Source organism: Osmerus mordax, chromosome 6 (genome assembly GCF_038355195.1).
Source record: "Osmerus mordax isolate fOsmMor3 chromosome 6, fOsmMor3.pri, whole genome shotgun sequence".
Classification (NCBI taxonomy): domain Eukaryota; kingdom Metazoa; phylum Chordata; class Actinopteri; order Osmeriformes; family Osmeridae; genus Osmerus; species Osmerus mordax.
Window position 1 is genome coordinate 13,623,334 of NC_090055.1, and position 21,906 is coordinate 13,645,239.

At 48.7% G+C, this 21,906-nt stretch overlaps 1 protein-coding gene across 1 annotated transcript; it reads right to left on the reverse strand.

Moving 5' to 3' along the window:
• Positions 1 to 5,217: 5,217 nt before the first annotated feature.
• LOC136943972 (C-X-C chemokine receptor type 4-like) lies at positions 5,218 to 6,521 on the reverse strand. Its single transcript, XM_067237473.1, has 3 exons — positions 6,393 to 6,521; positions 5,747 to 5,943; positions 5,218 to 5,494 (listed from the first exon to the last, which is right to left on the reverse strand). Exons 1-3 carry the CDS (start codon positions 6,492 to 6,494, stop codon positions 5,218 to 5,220), a joined length of 576 nt encoding a protein of 191 aa, XP_067093574.1. The 5' UTR covers positions 6,495 to 6,521.
• Positions 6,522 to 21,906: the final 15,385 nt, after the last annotated feature.

The window sequence follows — 21,906 nt, forward strand, 5'->3', positions numbered from 1 at the left end:
CTGTGTAGGTCAGAGTGCCATCAATCCTCCGAGGTGGAGGAGGGTTTGCGTAGCAAAGAGACATGAAAAACAGGGCTGACCCTCATTGATCGAGGGATGGACAACATGTAAGACACCGGATTAATTCTGCGTGACACTCTGAACGGTCCCACATACCTAGATGAGAGTTTTTTGGATTCTGCAGGCATAGGCAATCCCTTTGTAGACACCCATACCCGATCACCAGGTTTGTAGAGCACTGCCACTCTTCTTTTTCGATTCCGCCTGGCGTTTGTGTTGGTTTGTGGCCCTGACGAGGTTCCGGCGGACCTTTTTCCAGAGACGTCAAAGGCGCTGGACTGAGGCATTCGCTGAAGGCACCGGGCCCTCTGTTGGCGAGGTAGGGAACAACACTGGAGGGTATCCTGTAAGCGCTTCAAAAGGAGACATTCCTAAGGATGAAGACTCTAGCTGGTTGTGAGCCAGCTCCGCCCACATCAGGTAACTTGCCCAGGTGGTACGGTTACAAGAACAATATGATCGGAGATATTTCTCCATCTCTTGGTTGACTCGTTCAGTCTGGCCATTAGTCTGGGGGTGATACCCAGAGGTGAGACGAACAGTTACCCCCATTAGCTGCCAAAAGGCCCTCCAGAATCTGGCGATGAACTGTGGACCCCTGTCGGATAGGATTTCCTCAGGCGTGCCATGGTAGCGAACCACCTCTTTAACGAGAGCGTCTGCTGTTTGCCGGGCCGTTGGGAGCTTCTGTAGGGGTACAAAACGTGTGGTCTTTGAAAAACGATCAACAATGACGAGTACGACTGTAAAACCATTGGAGAGGGGCAACCCCGTAACAAAGTCAAGAGACACATGTGACCAGGGGCGACGGGGTATGGACAGGGGGTGCAAGAGCCCTTGGGGGCACTGGTTGTCGACTTTGTGGGCAGCACATATGGCACAGGCTGCGACATAACCTGCAACATCCTCCCTTATAGACGGCCACCAGAATGTACGGCTAATTAGTTCCATGGTTCGGTGTCGCCCGGGATGGCCTACCAGGCGAGAATCATGACCCCACTCCAGCACCAGTGGCCGTTGTACCGTTGGAACAAAAGTCTTGGAGGGTGGCGTGTTGGGTGGTGGTTGTTCTAGGCAGTGGCCATCTTGCACATGCTCCATTAGTATCCAACGGACTGGGGCAACAACACAGGTGTCAGGAACGATTGGTTCTGGTGTTTCTAGAAGGCTATCTGGGGCAAACTGCCGAGAGAGGGCATCGGCCTTGACGTTCTTGGACCCTGGTCGAAAAGAGAGTGTGAAATCGAAGCGTGTGAAGAAGAGGGCCCATCGAGCTTGACGAGGATTGAGTCTGCGGGCCTCACGGATATACTCAAGGTTTTTATGATCTGTCCACACCATGAACGGATGCTGGGCCCCTTCTAGCCAGTGGCGCCACTCTTCTAAGGCCAGTTTGACCGCCAGCAGTTCACGATTCCCTACATATAAGTGACTTTCTGCTGCGGTGAGCCGTAGAAAGCACAAGGATGCATCTTCTGGTCCTGGGAAGATCTCTGGGAGAGGATCGCTCCTACTCCCACCTCGGAGGCATCCCCCTCTACTATGAAAGGCAGTTCAGAGTCTGGGTGAGCTAGCACCGGAGCCGTGGTGAATCTTTGTTTTAGCTCTGAAAAAGCTTGCTGTGCAGCTGGTGTCCAGCGCAGGGAAGCGGGTTTACCCCGGAGAAGGCCAGTGAGAGGAGCCGCCGCTGTGCTATAATTCCTGATAAAGCGGCGATAAAAGTTTGAAAAGCCTAGGAATCTTTGCAGCTGCTTTATAGTCGTGGGTGTAGCCCACTCCAGGACTGATGTTACTTTTACTGATCCATCGTTAATCCCTGGGGGGAGACCACAAAGCCCAGAAAAGTGGTGCTAGTAGTGTGGAACTCACTTTTTTCCAGTTTGACGAAGAGTCGATTTTGGAGTAGTTGCTGGAGCACTCGCCGGACGTGTTGAACGTGAGAATCTAGGTCAGAGGAAAATATCAAAATGTCGTCCAAATAAACAAACACAAAGTGATCCAAAAATTCCCTCAGCACATAATTAACAAAGGCCTGGAACACAGCAGGGCAATTAGACAGGCCTAAAGGCATTACCAGGTACTCGTAATGCCCCCGAGGGGTTATAAACGCCGTCTTCCACTCGTCGCCCTCTCGAATTCTGACGAGGTGGTAGGCATTCCGGAGGTCCAACCTTGTGAAGATAGTGGCTCCTCTGAGACGTTCAAAGGCTGTGTTCAACAGTGGCAGGGGATACTTATTCTTCACAGTTATTTTATTTAGTCCCCTGTAATCGATGCATGGACGGAGCCCACCGTCTTTTTTGCCCACAAAAAAGAATCCAGCCGCAGCAGGAGAAGTGGAGGGTCGGATAAGCCCATTTTGGAGAGCGTCCTGAATGTAAGTGTCCATTGCTTTGGTTTCAGGGATGGACAGGGAGTAAAGCCTGCCTCGTGGGAGCGCTGTGCCAGGAAGAAGGTCAATTGCCATATCATAACTGCGATGTGGAGGGAGCAAGGCTGCCTTTTCCTTACAGAAAACCGCACTGAGGTCACGATACATGACGGGCACTTTTGGGGTATCAGCTAGGGGATTCAGGGCAGTTGCAGCAATGCTTGAGATTGTGGGCTGTTCTAGTGGCCGATGGGCTGTACAGGTAGGTCCCCACTGTGTAAGAGTGCTAGTGGCCCAATCGAAGGAGGGTTGATGGGTTATGAGCCAGGGGTATCCTAAGACAAGGGGATCTTGAGGAGTGTCAATCAAAAAGAAGACACAGCTTTCCAAGTGTGTGTCAAGTGTAAGCATCTGCAGGGGCCGGGTGCAGAACTCCAGTCGTCCAGACCCCAGGGGACGTCCGTCAAGTGCCTGTACTGCTCTTGGAGCCTCACAACGAGTGATCGGCACCTGTAACTGGCGCGCTAGTGTTTGGTCCAGTAAATTAACTGCGGCCCCTGAATCCACCAAGGCTTGTAGACCTACTTGAGCCCCCTTGCGGGAACCCCAGGTTAGATGCACAGGCAGGGAACAGCGAGACGCGGGAGCAGAGGCGACCACTCCGCTCACCAGGAGGCCCCCGGCTTAACTGAACTTAGTCACTCCGTTTATGAAGAGACGGACAAAACACTTTCTTCATCAGCAGCATCCACCGAAACATCTGCTTCAAGAATGGGTCAGCAAGAGCTTTATCCGGGCTGCTCTTTTTACATCTCTTCTTTCCAACTTGCAGCTGTTCATCAAGCAGTGAAGAAAGATTGTCTGCGGTTGTTTCATCAACTTTTTGAAATTTTCTTTACGGATGAGGAATGTGCCAATTCTGTGGCTTTTGGAAGACATGGAAAGTGTCCGGAGGATAAAAACAAGCTGGAACAGGGAAAAGTGTACGTGATCCTAAGTAAGCATACATTTTATTTTTATGTACCTTTTATTATTCAAATTTGAATGTACATAAGTATCTAGTTGTAAGGCATGTCCATATCAGATATCACCGGCAACAACGTTGCTTATGTTTTGTTGTTGCTGAGTTTAGATAACTATTGCAAACTGTAGAAAATGTTCTCTCATCGATACCTTCCTTTGTTTTGCAGCTAACGTGATGGAACGTGGGCTGGAAGGCAGTTGAAATGGCAAAGCTGAAGAAAGCCTTAATTAACAAGTGTAGGCACCGAGCTGAAAAATATAGACATTGAATGTAACTTCAAATAACAAAGCTACACTTCTTCACATTTTACCGACAATAATAGTTTTTGTTCAAAAGAAAAATACAGCATTTTTGGTTTGACTGGAGGATTTGAGAAAATAAGGCAATTGATGAAAATGTATGTACAGTGTTTCCTATTGAAATCAGATTACTGATTGTTCTTTTTGGTTTAATTTCTTAAGCCTAAATTTATTTTTGTGGAATTCATTGGAGACATGTTTGTCTATATTTGGGAATCAAAAACCTATTTTATTTAGAAGAATATACCTTCTTCATATTTCCATTTGTTATTAGTCAGCTGAAAATATGGATTGACCCCCAAAAAATTCTAACAAAAGGTTTCTCAGTGGTTGACAGTAGTATCAGATGTACTTAAAAACAAGTTTACCAAAGTTTGACTCCAAGAAAGGCCCCATTTTCAAAATGGCGGCCGCCAGGTACCCTGTACTTACTGTAAGTCACTCTGGATAAGAGCGTCTGCTAAAATGAATAAATGTAAATGTAAAATGACCATTACTCCTTTGTATTCCTCCTAAACCAGGAATACTGGTGCCTGATACATGTTTTGCATGATAGATCAGTGATTACAAGTACAATTACATATTAAAGCAATTGGTTACAAGCATAATTATGCGAAAGTACAATTTCCCTTAACCCTTGTGCTGTCTCAGGTTCATTGTGACCCACAGCGTTGTCTGCGTTGTCTATTACATCACGCTCGCGCTGTCTCCGGGTCCTTGTGACCCCCCTGCCGTGTCCGCGTTGTGTATTACAACACCGCCACTAATGTGGCACTGTAATAATGTGTTTTGCTCCTTGTATATTCTAAAATAAGGAGGAGGAAGCAGACACCTGGTCCAAGCCACTAATCTGAAACCTGGTTTCATTCTCAACATAATGTTTCAGTGCTTTTGACATGCGTTTGTTCAGAAACCATCATGAGTCAAAGTTGAATCATAGTTGGTGTGTGATGATGATGACAGTCAGATTGACACATCCAAGACTACCACAGCACTAACTGAGGAGGGAAGGGTGAACACCTCCAAAATAATTGAAACTAACACACACACACACACACTGACAACTCTGAGAGACAGGAAGAGTAACACAAAAAGTGAGAACATTTAATTCGAAATTTTATTGTATATAACCAAACTTAAAAACAACAACATCAGTGACCCACAAACCCTATTTACAGAAAGGTTTATCTGTCAGACAAGGGACAAAGTCATGGATCAGCAGACTACCCTCTTCTCATATATAGGACAAATCATTTACACCCTCATCCAACCCACACCTACATCCACACCCATATTCTGTTAGCTGGAGTGTAGACTAAATGACTCAGACTCCGTGGTAGTAGAGGTTCCTGGGCGTCTAGGAGGTGGAATCTTCAGACTGGAGACGACGCGACCGAGTGTTGAGTCCTCCCGTCTGGCAGACCTCTTGAAGTCCGCCCCCAGGAAGGCATACAGCAGCGGGTTTAGACAGCAGTGGGCAAATGCCATTGGTTCAGCCACCGCCATCCACACACCCAGCACCACATCCAGACTGCAGCCCCTGGGAAGCCCCAGGCCAGGATGAGCACACTCCCATACAGGTTCAACGTGTAGATGACGTGCACGGCCACACAGGTGCCTAATCCGAAACGCCAGTCCGTCAGTGCAGCATCCGCTGCCCAGAACGGGAGCGTCAGCACAAAGAGAAGATCGGCAGCAGAGAGGTGCAGCCGGTAGCGGTCTGTCAGACTCAATTTTGACCTGGGGAAAATAAGATAAAACCCTCTGTGTGTCATCTTCTACATCAGAATCAGAATTTGTTTGATCCGCCATGTAATGTGTTCACACAAACAAGGAATTTACTGTGAAAGGAAGGTGCATACAATAAACGAATGTACGGATCTTAAGTTTTTTTTTAAAGATTAAAATGTACAAAGTAACTAACTAAACTTACTAATGAACTAAACTAATATCATCTTTGTCATCGTCTTCATCATCCATCTTTATTCTCACCTGCGCTGGCAGCCAAGCACCATCACCACCAGGCCGTTCCCAGTGATGCCCAGGACAAAGATGAAGCCGTAAACCACAGGGAGGAACACTCTCTGGAGGTCAGGGGTTATAACTTGATCCAGGTCACACGGATCCTCCAGGGCCACCCCCAAGTCGCCAGAATCATTGTAGTTTATGTCATAGTCAAACACAATATGCTGTAGGGAGGGAGAGAGAGACAGAGAGAGAGATAGGAGGGGGGGAGAGATTGCAACAGTCATGAGATACATAGAAAGACAATAGTAGATGAAGTGAGAGAGAATAAGCAGTTTCACAAGCCACCATAAATTGCCTTGGTAAAAAGGATGACATGATGACTGTTCAAAACTGAAAAGATTCTTGACCAAACATATATTTTTTAAGTTGCACAATCATCTTTCTATTTGCTGAGACCAACTTTCCAGACTATAATGACCCTTTATCCTTTTTATAAATATCCTTTATCTAAAGATAGATTTCAAAGACCCCAAAGAACTAGACAGACCTGCCACATTGTGACTGTGGGACCTTCCATTGGGGAGCAGTTGTAAAATTACCTTCAATGTACACCTACAAATCATAGATACGTAAATACAACAACAAAGCTGAATAAGACCTTGCCGCATACCTCATAGTAGGACATGATTGAGCGGAGCCTGGGTCTCTGTCTCCTCTGCTGAGTGGAGCTGAGTACACTTCTCCCTTCAGTGGAGTTTAATATCTCTCCCATTCACCCCCAGAGCCCATACAAGTCTTGGTAGGAGGACTACACTTCCTCGTCTTGGTTAGAGAAATACACTTCCTCATCTCGGTCGGACAAATGAGCGCCCTTCCCCCCATTGTCTCTGTTGGAGTAATGCACTTCCTCATCCCGGTTGGAAGAATAGACTTCCTCATCTCGGTCAGACAAATGAGTTCCCTTCCCCCCATCGTCTCTGGAGAAATGCACTTCCTCATCCCAGTTGGAAGAATAGACTTCCTCATCTCGGTCGGACAAATGAGCGCCCTTCCCCCCATTGTCTCTGTTGGAGAAATGCACTTCCTTATCCCAGTTGGAAGAATAGACTTCCTCATCTCGGTTGGAAGAATACACTTCCTCATCTCGGTCGGACAAATGAGTGCCCTTCCCCAAATCGTCTCTGTTGGAGAAATACACTTCCTCATCCCGGTTGGAAGAATACACTTCCTCATCTCGGTCGGACAAATGAGTGCCCTTCCCCAAATCGTCTCTGTTGGAGAAATACACTTCCTCATCCCGGTTGGAAGAATAGACTTCCTCATCTCGGTCAGACAAATGAGCGCCCTTCCCCCCATCGTCTCTGTTAGAGAAATGTACTTCCTCATCCCAGTTGGAAGAATAGACTTCTTCATCTCGGTCGGAAAAATGAGTTCCCTTCCCCCCATCGTTTCTGTTGGAGAAATGCACTTCCTCATCCCAGTTGAAAGAATAGACTTCCTCATCTCGGTCGGACAAATGAGCGCCCTTCCCCCCATCGTCTCTGTTGGAGGAAATGAGCGCCCATCCCCCCTGCAACTAAGTTGGACAAATGAGCGCCCTTCCCCCCTGCAACTTGGTTGGACGAAATGAGCGCCCTTCCCCCCCATCGTCTCTGTCAGACGAAATGAGCGCCCTTCCCCCACTGCAACTAAGTTGGACAAATGAGCGCCCTTCCCCCCTGCAACTTGGTTGGACTAAATGAGCGCCCTTCCCCCCATCGTCTCTGTCGGAGGAAATGAGCACCCTTCCCCCTCCCTGCAACTGGGTTGAACGAAATGAGCGCCCTCCCTCCCTGAAACTAGGTTGGACGAAATGAGCGCCCATCCCCCCTGCAACTAAGTTGGACATATGAGCGCCCTTCCCTCTATATCTCTCCCATTCACCCCCAGAGCCCATACAAGTCTTGGTAGGAGGACTACACTTCCTCGTCTTGGTTAGAGAAATACACTTCCTCATCTCGGTCGGACAAATGAGCGCCCTTCCCCCCATTGTCTCTGTTGGAGAAATGCACTTCCTCATCCCAGTTGGAAGAATAGACTTCCTCATCTCGGTCGGACAAATGAGCGCCCTTCTCCCCATCGTCTCTGTTGGAGAAATACACTTCCTCATCTCTGTTGGAAGAATAGACTTCCTCATCTCTGTCAGACAAATGAGCACCCTTCCCCCCATCGTCTCTGTTGGAGGAAATGAGCGCCCTTCCCCCCCTGCAACTAAGTTGGACAAATGAGCGCCCTTCCCCCCTGCAACTTGGTTGGACTAAATGAGCGCCCTTCCCCCCATCGTCTCTGTCGGACGAAATGAGCACCCTTCCCCCTCCCTGCAACTGGGTTGGACGAAATGAACGCCCCCCCCCCTGAAACTAGGTTGGACGAAATGAGCGCCCATCCCCCCTGCAACTAAGTTGGACATATGAGCGCCCTTCCCCCCATCGTCTCTGTTGGAGAAATGCACTTCCTCATCCCAGTTGGAAGAATAGACTTCCTCATCTCGGTCGGACAAATGAGCGCCCTTCCCCCATCGTCTCTGTTGGAGAAATGCACTTCCTCATCCCATTTGGAAGAATAAACTTCCTCATCTCGGTCGGACAAATGAGCGCCCTTCTCCCCATCGTCTCTGTTGGAGAAATGTACTTCCTCATCCCAGTTGGAAGAATAGACTTCTTCATCTCGGTCGGAAAAATGAGTTCCCTTCCCCCCATCGTTTCTGTTGGAGAAATGCACTTCCTCATCCCAGTTGAAAGAATAGACTTCCTCATCTCGGTCGGACAAATGAGCGCCCTTCCCCCCATCGTCTCTGTTGGAGGAAATGAGCGCCCATCCCCCCTGCAACTAAGTTGGACAAATGAGCGCCCTTCCCCCCTGCAACTTGGTTGGACGAAATGAGCGCCCTTCCCCCCCATCGTCTCTGTCAGACGAAATGAGCGCCCTTCCCCCACTGCAACTAAGTTGGACAAATGAGCGCCCTTCCCCCCTGCAACTTGGTTGGACTAAATGAGCGCCCTTCCCCCCATCGTCTCTGTCGGAGGAAATGAGCACCCTTCCCCCTCCCTGCAACTGGGTTGAACGAAATGAGCGCCCTCCCTCCCTGAAACTAGGTTGGACGAAATGAGCGCCCATCCCCCCTGCAACTAAGTTGGACATATGAGCGCCCTTCCCTCTATATCTCTCCCATTCACCCCCAGAGCCCATACAAGTCTTGGTAGGAGGACTACACTTCCTCGTCTTGGTTAGAGAAATACACTTCCTCATCTCGGTCGGACAAATGAGCGCCCTTCCCCCCATTGTCTCTGTTGGAGAAATGCACTTCCTCATCCCAGTTGGAAGAATAGACTTCCTCATCTCGGTCGGACAAATGAGCGCCCTTCTCCCCATCGTCTCTGTTGGAGAAATACACTTCCTCATCTCTGTTGGAAGAATAGACTTCCTCATCTCTGTCAGACAAATGAGCACCCTTCCCCCCATCGTCTCTGTTGGAGGAAATGAGCGCCCTTCCCCCCCTGCAACTAAGTTGGACAAATGAGCGCCCTTCCCCCCTGCAACTTGGTTGGACTAAATGAGCGCCCTTCCCCCCATCGTCTCTGTCGGACGAAATGAGCACCCTTCCCCCTCCCTGCAACTGGGTTGGACGAAATGAACGCCCCCCCCCCTGAAACTAGGTTGGACGAAATGAGCGCCCATCCCCCCTGCAACTAAGTTGGACATATGAGCGCCCTTCCCCCCATCGTCTCTGTTGGAGAAATGCACTTCCTCATCCCAGTTGGAAGAATAGACTTCCTCATCTCGGTCGGACAAATGAGCGCCCTTCCCCCATCGTCTCTGTTGGAGAAATGCACTTCCTCATCCCATTTGGAAGAATAAACTTCCTCATCTCGGTCGGACAAATGAGCGCCCTTCTCCCCATCGTCTCTGTTGGAGAAATACACGTCCTCATCTCTGTTGGAAGAATAGACTTCCTCATCTCTGTCAGACAAATGAGCACCCTTCCCCCCATCGTCTCTGTTGGAGGAAATGAGCACCCTTCCCCCCCTGCAACTAAGTTGGACAAATGAGCGCCCTTCCCCCCTGCAACTTGGTTGGACGAAATGAGCGCCCTTCCCCCCATCGTCTCTGTCAGACGAAATGAGCGCCCTTCCCCCACTGCAACTAAGTTGGACAAATGAGCACCCTTCCCCCCTGCAACTTGGTTGGACTAAATGAGCGCCCTTCCCCCCATCGTCTCTGTCGGAGGAAATGAGCACCCTTCCCCCTCCCTGCAACTGGGTTGGACGAAATGAACGCCCTCCCCCCCTGAAACTAGGTTGGACGAAATGAGCGCCCATCCCCCCTGCAACTAAGTTGGACATATGAGCGCCCTTCCCCCCATCGTCTCTGTTGGAGAAATGCACTTCCTCATCCCAGTTGGAAGAATAGACTTCCTCATCTCGGTCGGACAAATGAGCGCCCTTCCCCCATCGTCTCTGTTGGAGAAATGCACTTCCTCATCCCATTTGGAAGAATAAACTTCCTCATCTCGGTCGGACAAATGAGCGCCCTTCTCCCCATCGTCTCTGTTGGAGAAATACACTTCCTCATCTCTGTTGGAAGAATAGACTTCCTCATCTCTGTCAGACAAATGAGCACCCTTCCCCCCATCATCTCTGTTGGAGGAAATGAGCGCCCTTCCCCCTCCCTGCAACTAAGTTGGACAAATGAGCGCCCTTCCCCCTCCCTGCAACTAGGTTGGACGAAATGAGCTCCCTTCCCCCTCCCTGCAACTAGGTTGGAAATGAGGAAAGAGGAATTTTGTCTGCGTTGTCTATTACGCCACTCTCTCGCTGTATCCGCGTTTTCTGCTTGGACACTGAGCGCTTGGACGTTTCAGAGGAGGTGGGATACTGAGAGCTTGGACACTGAGAGCTTGGACACTGAGTGCTTGGACGTTTCAGAGGAGGTGGGATACTGAGCGCTTGGACACTGAGGGCTTGGACGTTTCAGAGGAGGTGGGATACCAATGGTCTTCGGTTCCGTATGGGACTCAGAGGATGCCGCCGCAACGTAAAAACACAGAGAGGCCCCCCGGACCCACAGCTTACACCGTTTCCCATGCTCATGACATGGTCTCCACGTTTTTACTCTTTGTCACGCCACAAATCGAAAGAGTGATCTTGGACGAGACAAATCGGGAAGGATATCTGAAACGCGGAGAAGAGTGGAAGGCCATGGATGCCACTGACCTACGTGCCTACATAGGGCTGCTAATCCTGGCCGGGGTGTACAAGTCCCGAGGCGAAGCAGCAACTAGTCTATGGGATGCACAAAGCGGCAGTGATTTTCCACGCTACGATGCCGCTCAAACTCTTTTACACGTACTCGTCAACGATACGATTTGACAACCGTGGGACAAGAGCGGCGAGACGCGCGACGGACAAGTTGGCGGCGCTTGGAAGATTCAAGTGTACACCAGGAAGTCGATCGACGGAGCCCCGGAGAAGAACCAGGGGATGCGCGTCGTGCTCGATATGACAGAGGGCCTGAAGGATTGCAATGTCACGTGTGACAACTTATTCACCTCTTACGAACTCGGACACAACCTCATGACGACGAGAAACACGACCATGGTTGGCACGGTCCGAAAGAACAGGTCCAAGCTCCCGTCTGAGCTGCTAGCGACAAAGAGGCGACGGGTGCTGTCGTCGCAGTTCGCCTTCACTCCCACCACCACTTTAGTTTCCTACCTCGCCAAGAAAAACAAGAACGTTTTACTTATGAGCACACGCCACACAGACGCCGAAATCAGTGACAGAGGTGACGGGAAACCAACCATCGTCCTAGACTACAACTGCAACAAAGGAGGTGTGGACAATCTAGATATGGTGTCACTTACTACAGCTGTAAAAGGAAGACTGCCCGCTGGCCCCTTGTCATCTTCGACAACATGATTGACGTCTCCACCTACAACGCCTTTGTGATATGGAGAGAGGTCAACCCCAACTGGATGCCTCGCATGCCCAACAAGAGGAGGTATTTCCTCGAGCAGCTTGGCAGGGCACTCGTGAATCCGCTGATCAAAAGAAGACGACGTGTACCCCACACGGCAGCGGCGGATGTGAGAGGTCTCCGGATGGCCAGCTGTCGCAATCCGCCTACTCAACGGCAACCCGAAGAGGCTGACGACGACGACGCTGCTGCCGCAGCATCGGCAGGACCGTCCTCCTCACCGGTCACCTCTTCTGCCAGTAAGAGGAAGAGATGTCAAGTCTGCCCGGTGAAGGACAGTAAAACGACCACCGTTTGTCGCAGGTGTAAGAAGTATGTCTGCAGAGCCTGTTCGCATGTATACTGCCCCACATGCTCCACCGAGCGGGGCTTGGGCCAAGGGGGGCGCGCTCACGTGGACCCTGGACGACACACGGGGGTGTGTAGAGAAGGCGACGACGACTACGACAACAACAACTGAGTAAAGTGAACAAGAGGGGTTTGCTGAAGTCACACAGTGCTGCTGCAACCACATGCATGGTTGCGTATAGACAATGTATTAGGACAGCGTTAGGAGGATTATCCCTGGCGCTGTCTCCGGATCGTTGTGAAGCACAGTCATGGTGCATGGTGTGACCACTTTTCATAATACAAAAATTAAGTGAAACATTTTCTTTTATTCCTTGCGTTGTCTACCTAGTCTGTTACACCACTCTCATGCTGTATCGGGTTCGTTGAGACTCACCGATCCTGGTCTGTTTCACAACTCTCGTGCTGTATCCAAGTTGTTGTGAGTCAAAGTCATGTTGTGAAAACTTTTCACAATAAAAAAATGAAGTGAAATATCTGTATTCCTTTTCTTGTCTACCGGGTCTGTCACATGACTCGTGCTGTTTCCAAGTTGTGACTCACCGCACCTAGTCTATTACACCTCTCTCGAGCTGTATCGTGTTCGATGTGACTCGCCAATCCTAGTCTGTTAGACAACTCGTGCTGTTTTGGGGTCCATGTGAGTTACAGTCATGTTGTGAAAACCTTTCACAATAAAAAGATAAAGTTAAATATTTGTATTCCTCCCGTTGTCTACCTAGTCTGTTAGGTGACTCTCGTGCTGTTTTCAAGTTGTTGGGACTCACCTCACCTAGTCTATTACACCACTGTCGTGCTGTATCGGGTTCGTTGAGACTCGCCGCACCTAGTCTGTTACGCCACTCTAGTGCCGTTTCGGGGTCCTTGTGAGTCAAAGTCATGCTGTGAAAACTTTTCACAATACAAAAATAAAGTGAAATATTTATATTCCTTGCCTTGTCTACCTAGTCTGTTAAGTGACTCTCGTGCTGTTTTCAAGTTGTTGAGACTCACCGCACCTAGTCTATTACACCACGGTCGTGCTGTATCGGTTTCGATGTGGCTCGCCAATCCTAGTCTTTTACACAACTCTCGTGCTGTATCCAAGTTGTTGTGCCGCAGCAAGCACATTACATTAAACAGTGGACGACGGTCAAGTATGGAGCATTGGCCAAACTCCATCTCCTTACACATTCTATTAAACTCAAGCCCTATCACTTGACCGCCGACAGTGTTTCTCTCGGCGTCCATCTCGGCAGATGCAATGGAGGGGACGTCGATGGCCAGACAGGACGCCGACGACCTTTGGGAGGTACTGGACAGCAACAATTGGTAGGTTATGAAACATTGTTGGTTTGGAAACACTCAACAGTTTTTTGAGTGCTGTAAATGCAACATTTTCCTTTTCGTCTTTCCCGATAGGTGCGACACCCAATGTCCGCAGTGGTATGGCAGATGCTAGTGTGGAGGTCCAGAGGTACCTCGACGAATCCTAGATCGCCAGAGGGGATGACCCTTTGAGATGGCCATGAGACAAACTGTGTATCCCAATTTGTTCAGACTATGTCAAATGTATTTACACATGCCAGCAACATCAGTACCTTGTGCGAGAGTGTTTTCAAAGGCTGGAGATATTGTAAGCCTGACGAAGCATCCAACTTGCTAAACCATTTCGCTCCAGCAAACTGCGCCATGATTTCTTCTCTGGTTGGCAACTTGAAGTGTTCCCTTTTAATTGCAGCGAACTGACCCATTCTGTAGAGGCCCATCGATTTTCTTTATGACCCCCATTTTCTCCATGCGCGCCAGCTCCACTTTCAGCTTAGCTCTCAGCTTGAACGGGACTTTCCTGCAGGGATGCACAACTGAGGACACGCTTTTGTCCACATGTATCTTGTGTTGTCCAGGGCCCCGTTTGTCGTAAGGGTTGAAGCTAAGTTAATCAATTGTCCCTTTAGCCCGTTAACATTAGCGAGATGAGTGAGAACAGCAAATATCGGTTTGTCAATGGCTGATCTGCATCCAAATCATGTGGTTAATTTCAATCAGGCTAAACTTATCAGGGAAATTGCACGTGCACGTCCTACTTCAAAAGGCAGGGAAGGTCGATCACCAAAACCGTGATTTTCTAACGGTATTATGGCGGAAAAGACGAAAGAGAGAGCGGTGATAGGCTATTCTCGCCATCCGAGCAAACTATTATAATCTGTCTCTACGAAGACAATAAGCATATTATCATGGCTAAGTCAAACACCGCCACCGCTACCAGAGCAAGACAAGCAGCTTGGCAAAAAATTGCCGATAAGCTAAATGCGAAAGTTTTGGGGAAATGTATAGGCTCATCTTAAGTGCCTCATTACCCCAATCAATCAGATCACATTTCTTTAAATGTGCCTGCTGGCAGTAGGCTTAATGGAAATTAATAATCGAATGAGATCTTGCTAGCGAAAATAATTATCTCAACTCTTTCAGAATAAGTAGGCTAGATAAAAACAAGGCCAAGAGTATCTAATTAATACGAATTCATAGACACTTATGAGGATATATGTAGGCTACTGCGCTTATATCATGTACTATATATGTAGGCCTATGTGTAAATCCCTCTTTGATTTCATTGACTGGGACATGGCCAGGGAATATGATGAATTCATTCATCAGCTGGTTAAGCGCCAAGTACACTTTTCTTACAGCAACCCATCTGCGGCTTTGCCAATGTTTTCTGCATCGCCTATACTGTATAAAATTTTAGCCTATACCTGACGCAAAAAACCTCAAGGCTATGCAGAGTCTGAAGCACAGTTAAAGTTTCAAGTAGGCTATAGCTTTATTGTCAATTTCTTCACGTCAAGACATAAAAAGGAATCGATATGACGTTTCCCACTCTCCCACAGTGAAACATATAAAAAGCACAGGCACAACAGATAAGACAAGACATTTCCTAAAACATAGCGTTACATATTCACATACAGCAGCATAAACTCATAATAAAGCTCGCCAGCTCTCCACTGGTGTCCCACAGGGCTCCGTCCTTGGACCCCTCCTCTTCTCTCTGTACACCACCTCACTTGGACCAATCATCACCTCCCATGGCTTCTCCTACCACTGCTACGCTGACGACACGCAGCTGTACCTGTCGTTCCCCCCGACCGATCCGGGGATCTCAGCTAGGATTGAGGCCTGCCTCACAGACATCTCCGCCTGGATGACCGAGCACCACCTCCAGCTGAACCTCGCCAAAACAGAACTTCTCATCATCCCGGCTAAACCCTCCATCTCCCACGATCTCTCAATCACCCTGGGATCTGCGACGGTGACCCCTTCATCCTCTGCCAGGAACCTTGGGGTTACCATGGACGACGAGCTCTCCCTCACGGCCCACATTGCTGCGGTCTCCCGGTCGTGTAGATTCACCCTCTACAACATCCGGAAGATCAGGAGATACCTGTCTGAGCACTCCACCCAGCTGCTAGTCCAAGCACTCGTCCTCTCCAAGTTGGACTATTGCAACTCGCTGCTCGCTGGTCTCCCAGCATGTGCAACCCGCCCTCTTCAGAGGATTCAGAACGCGGCGGCCCGCCTGGTCTACAATCTACCCAGACGCTCCCATATTACCCCGCTCCTCATCTCTCTCCACTGGCTACCTATCATGGCCCGTATCAGATTCAAGACCCTGGTATTGACCTTCCGAGCAGTGAACGGGACTGCACCCGTCTACATCAAGTCTCTCCTGCAGCCTTACACCCCCACCCGTCACCTAAGGTCTTCTTCAGACAACCGCCTGGTGGTCCCACCGCTCAAGACCGCCCGGTCCCAACACAAGCTCTTCTCCTGTCTGGCCCCCCAGTGGTGGAATCAACTCCCCACCTCCATCAGAGACACTGACTGTCTCTCCACCTTCAAGAAAAGGCTCAAGACGCACTTGTTCCGGGAGTACAACGGTACTTAGGAACGGTTCGCTTGACCCGATGTTAGTTTCCTCAAGGATCACAATGACTCTTGCTTAGAAACTTGTTGCTCTTGTGGTTAGTGGTAACTGATTAAAATTGTTGTTCTCGCTGTGATATATTGTTTTATTACTGTTGCTTGCTTTTTTTTTTCCACAGGTACACTTGCACTTATAGCTGTTCATGTTGTTTAATTGTAACTTGTTTAACTACATGCTCTTATGGTTCTTCCCTTTGGCACTTACTTTGGTTGTTCACAATGTGTGCTTCATGTTTTGGCTACTCGCGATGTTTGTTATGATCAGTGACCTATGCACTTTGTAAAGCTCTCTCTTGGAAGTCGCTTTGGATAAAAGCGTCTGCTAAATGAATAAATGTAAATGTAAATGTAAATAATGCTTGCTGCGGCGTGTGATATTTGCCCGAGAAGGTCTTGCAAATAAATGAGTCCTTGTCGGCTGAATCGATATCGCTCAAACAAGAACTCATCCGTGTGAAATAAAGGATCTTGGCAATCGCGAAGAACTCTATTGGTATGGAAAGCTAATCGAACTAAAATATAGCTCCTTGGTCAACTGGGTCTCTCAAAAAGGGAGCTGCCATGTTATTTTCCGGGGGTGTGGCCAGCTTATCCAGCTACACTTACGTTAGCCTGCTCTGGAGCAGGTTAGTGCTAATTGATATGTTACTATGGTGATTTATGAGTTGCTTCCACGAACCAAAAAGAGGAATTTTCAGAGCCTGAAAATTAGCTCGCTAAACCGCTTAGGGAGCTACGACGAATACCCCCCAGGGGCCCGTTCTCCGTACGTCGCTAACTCAGTTAGCTGGATTTGATTGTTGACGATTTGTCATTATCTTGGATTGTTCGGTTCTTCGAAGCTCATCCTGGACTTGCTGTCATAGCAACAGGTCTGTAAACTTAAACCTGCTCGGGAGCAGGTTTATTTTATGTAAACACGATTAGATTGAGGCTTTACAAGCAGAGGTGATACAGGAAGTCTGTCACAGACATGTCTTGTCCGTTTTTACTACAGGAACCTGTTGCAGAAGGTGCAAGAATAATTAGCAGAATTTAACATGAAACCGAATTAATTGCTCATTGCATGAGGCTCCTTAAACACAACGCGATATGCTAGCCTATACTTTTTGAGAGGATAGCCTATCGTTTTTTTGTGAGGGTGTCATTTACATAATACATTTGTTGAAACCACATCATATGACATTAAAGATGATAAATAAAAATATGAAAGTATGAAAATAATAAAAACATAGGCCTATAGCTTACTGTAATAAGCGATAAAACGCGTCACTCCTCTACATTTAATTTGGTCTGCTACTTTTTGCCAGCCCTCTTTCTTGGATTTTGCAGACTTTGAGGTGTTCCCTGGCGTTCTGATAAAATCTTCAAATTCGGAGTAACCTTCGAGCAAGCTGTTGCTCTGTTGGCTCTGTTGCGGAAAAAACAGGGCGTTCATTTTGGCCACGGTGAGCAGCCATAGACTTATGTGAGCAGCCAATAGCAGCGTTGCTGATCAAGGTTTCTACTATCGATACATACCCCCTTTTAGACCAACGTATAACTCAATCCAGCTATACTAATCATAAACAACAAGTGTGTTCGAAGAACCGAATTAGCCAGATCGTGATAAGCAAGATGATGTCATCTTGGATGTGTCATTTGATCTCGGATGTAATAAACTCACCTCACCTAGTCTGTTACGCCACTCTCGTGCTGTATATGCAAGTCGTTGTGAGTCACAGTCATGTTGTAAAAACTTTTCATAATAAAAAAAGAAAGTGAAATATTTGTATTCCTTGCCTTGCTTGCCGCTTCGGGTTCATTGAGACTCGCCGCACCTAGTCTGTTACACAACTCTCGTGCAGTTTCGGGGTCCTTGTGAGTCACAGTCATGTTGTGAAAACTTTTCACAATAAAAATAATGTATAATTGTATTCCTCCCGTAGTTTACATGGTCTGTTACGTGACTCTCGTGCTGTTTTCAAGTTGTTGAGACTCATCGCACCTAATCTGTTACGCCACTATTGTGCCCCGCTTCGGGTTTGTTGAGACTCACCGATCCTAGTCTGTTACGCCACTCTCTTGCTGTTTCCAAGTCGTTTTGACCCACCGCAGTGTCACATCAACTTTCTGCCTATACAGACGCTAAGGAAAGCGTGAGGGTTAAAATTCACAGTAATGCGCCCGAACGTGGGATTTGATTGGGGACACTTGTAATTCAAGTTGGACTAGGACGCACCGGGTAGAGTGCTTTTTATACCCGAAAATACGATCCCCATTTCGGTAGCTGTGTTTGAAGTTTTGTCTCGCTCGCTGCGTCGCGGAAATGCACGTGCGCCCATCGGCCTGGCTTTGCACGTCATGCCCTACTCCATGCCTTTCCAATGAGCCTACCCTGATGATTCTACGTTGCTGCTAACTGGAGTTACATATTTATTTCCCCTCTTTGAAAGCACTCTTTCAGCATCAGAGAAATGCCCTTGAAATTCACAGTGATGCGCCCACACGTGGGATTTGATTGGGGACACTTTTGTAATTCAAGTTGGACTAGGACGCACCGGGGAAAATTGTTTTCATCCCCGAAAAAAAGATCCTTATTCGGGTACCTCCGTTTGAAGTTTTGTTTCACTCCCAGCGTCGTGCACGAGCTTGTGCGACCGTCGGACTTGCTTTGCCCGTCACAACTCTCGTGCCGTTTCGGGGTCCTTGTGAGTCACAGTCATGTTGTGAAAACTTTTCACCATAAATATAAGTAAAGTGAAATATTTGTATTCCTCGCGTTGTCTACCTGGTCTATTACGTGACTCTCGTGCTGTTTCCAAGTTGTTGAAACTCACCGCGCCTAGTCTGTTATGCCACTCTCGTGCCGCTTCGGGTTTGTTGTGACTCACCGATCCTAGTCTGTTACGCCACTCTCGTGCTGTTCCCAAGTCATTGTGACCCACCGCAGTGTCACAACGACTTGCTGCCTATATAGACGCTAAGGAGAGCGTGAGGGTTAAGTAATTGCATATTTCTCCTTTCTCATATCGTTTTGCCTAGTGTTGGTGGTTTCTGTGGTTCATAACCATTCTTTTGATTCCAATAAAGAATAAATTCATTAGAACTGTGTGGTACTGTAAAAGGGTATGTGTCCAAAAGCTTACGTGAGTCACGTAAGCTTTTCTCTTTGGTGTCTATTGATGGCTCCTAAGGGGGGTTTAGGAGAATCAATCCAGACATTAAGGAGCCCCAAAAAATACAAGATTCAGATATCTTATATACATTTACCTTTATGCATTTAGCAGACGCTTTTATCCAAAGCGACTTCCAAGAGAGAGCTTTACAAAAGAGCATAGGTCACTGATCATAACAACGAGATAGCCCCAAACATTGCGAGCAGCCAAAAACATGAAGCATACATTGCGAAAAACCAAATGTGTGCCAAAGGGAAGAACCATAAGAGCATGCAGTTAAACAAGTTACAATTAAACAACATGAAACTCAAAAAGTGCAAGAGTGTACCTGTAGAAAAACAAACAGTAAAAGATTTCACAGCGAGTACAAGAATTTAAAACCGTTACAACTAACCAACAAGAGCAACAAGTCTCTCACTACGAGTCATTGTGATCATGGAGGAAACTAACATCAGGTCCAGCCAAGCATTCCTAAGTGCCGTTGTACTCCCGGAACAAGTGCGTCTTGAGCCTTTTCTTGAAGGTGGGGAGACAGTCAGTGTCCCTGATGGAGGTGGGGAATTGATTCCACCATTGGGGTCCAGACAGGAGAAGAGCTTGTGTTGGCACCGGGCGCTCTTGAGTGGTGGGACCACCAGACGGTTGTAAGAAGAAGACCGTAGGTGGTGAGGGGGGGTGTAAGGCTGGAGGAGAGACTTAATGTAGTCGGTCCCGCAGTCCCCATGCAGTCCCGTTTACCGCTCGGAAGGTCAGTACCAGAGTCTTGAATCTGATACGGGCCGTGATGGGAAGCCAGTGGAGGGAGATGAGGAGCGGGGTAACATGGGAGCGTCTGGGTAGATTGAAGACCAGACGGGCCGCCGCGTTCTGAATCCTCTGGAGAGGGCGGGTTGCGCATGCTGGGAGACCGGCAAGCAGCGAGTTGCAGTAGTCCATCTTTGAGAGGACAAGTGCTTGGACTAGCAGCTGGGTGGAATGCTCAGACAGGTATCTCCTGATCTTCCGGATGTTGTAGAGGGTGAATCTACACGACCGGGAGACCGCAGCAATGTGGGCTGTGAGGGAGAGCTCGTCATCCATGGTCACCCCGAGGTTCCTGGCAGAGGATGAAGGGGTCACCGTCGCCGATCCCAGGGTGATTGAGAGATCGTGGGAGATGGAGGGTTTGGCCGGGTTGAGTTCTGTTTTGGCGAGGTTCAGCTGGAGGTGGTACTCGGTCATCCAGGCAGAGATATCTGTGAGGCAGGCCTCAATCCTAGCTGAGATCCCCGGATCAGTCGGGGGGAACGTCAGGCATAGCTGCGTGTCGTCAGCATAGCAGTGGTAGGAGAATCCACGGAAGGTGACGATTGGTCCAAGCGAGGTCGTGTAGAGGGAGAAGAGGAGGCGTCCAAGGACGGAGCCCTGTGGGACACCAGTGGAGAGCGGGAGGGGGCCTGACACTTTGCCTCCCCAGGAGACCTGGTAGGATCTTCCCGACTGGTAGGATGAGATCCACTGAAGTGCAGTGCCAGTGATGCCCATCTCAGAAAGTCTGGCCAGCAGGATTTGATGGTTAACCGTATCAAATGCTGCAGAAAGGTCCAACAGAATGATGACGGATGACCATGAAGCCGCTCTGGCAGACTGGAGGGCAGTGGTGACTGACAGGAGGGCAGTTTCTGTGGAGTGGCCAGTGTTGAAGCCCGATTGGTTGGGGTCAAGCAGGTTGTTCTGAGAGAGAAAGTTTGACATTTGGTTAGATACAGCGCGTTCAATTGTTTTAGAAAAGAAAGGTAGTAGGGTAGTAGTGATACTGGTCTGTAGTTCTGGGGGACGGCTGGGTTAAGGGAGTGTTTTTTGAGTAGAGGGCTAACTTTGGCCTGTTTGAAGGCAGAGGGGAAAGTGCCGAAAGTAAGAGAAGAGTTAAGGACATGGAGAAGAAAAGTTATGATGGAGGGAGAGATGGTTTGAAAGAGAGGGGAGGGGACTGGATCAAGGGGACAGAAGGTGGGGCGATGAGAGAGAATGAAGTCAGGTTGTTCAGGAAGTAGTGGGTTTTAGCATCAGTTATGCGGGCAGAGAAGGATTTGAGGAGGGAGTGATACTTATCGAGGTCCAGACCGTCTTTGGACTTGCGCCATCTCCTCTCAGCTGCCCGAAGGATGGACCGTTCTTCACGAATCACATCCGTGAGCCACGGGCAGGAGGGAGAAGATCGCGCAGGCCTGGTTGACAGGGGACAGAGAGTGTCGAGTGATGCAGTTAGTGTGGATAACAGGGTTTTGGTGGCAGTGTCAGTGGGGTGGGACATAAACTCGTCAATGGGAGGGAGGGAGGATGTTACAATGGAAGAGAAATGGGAGGGGGATAGGGAGCGGAGGTTGCGGCGGAAAGTTACGAGGGAAGGGGAGGTAGGATGAGTTGGAGGGAGAGAGACAGAGAATTGGATGAAGGAGTGATCAGAAATGTGTGGTTGGGTTACAGAGGTTAAGTCAGTGATACAGTTACGTGTCAGGATGAGGTCGAGCTGTTTTCCTGCCTTGTCGGTCGCCGGTGTGTTCAGCAGCTTCAGGTCGAAGGAAGTCAGAAGAGACTTGAAGTCGACGGACTGCGTTCCTTCAAGGTGGATGTTGAAGACCCCAAGAAGTATCAGTGGTGTTCCATCATCCGGGAGGACGCTGAGGAGCATGTCCACCTCCTCCACAAAGTCGGCTAGCG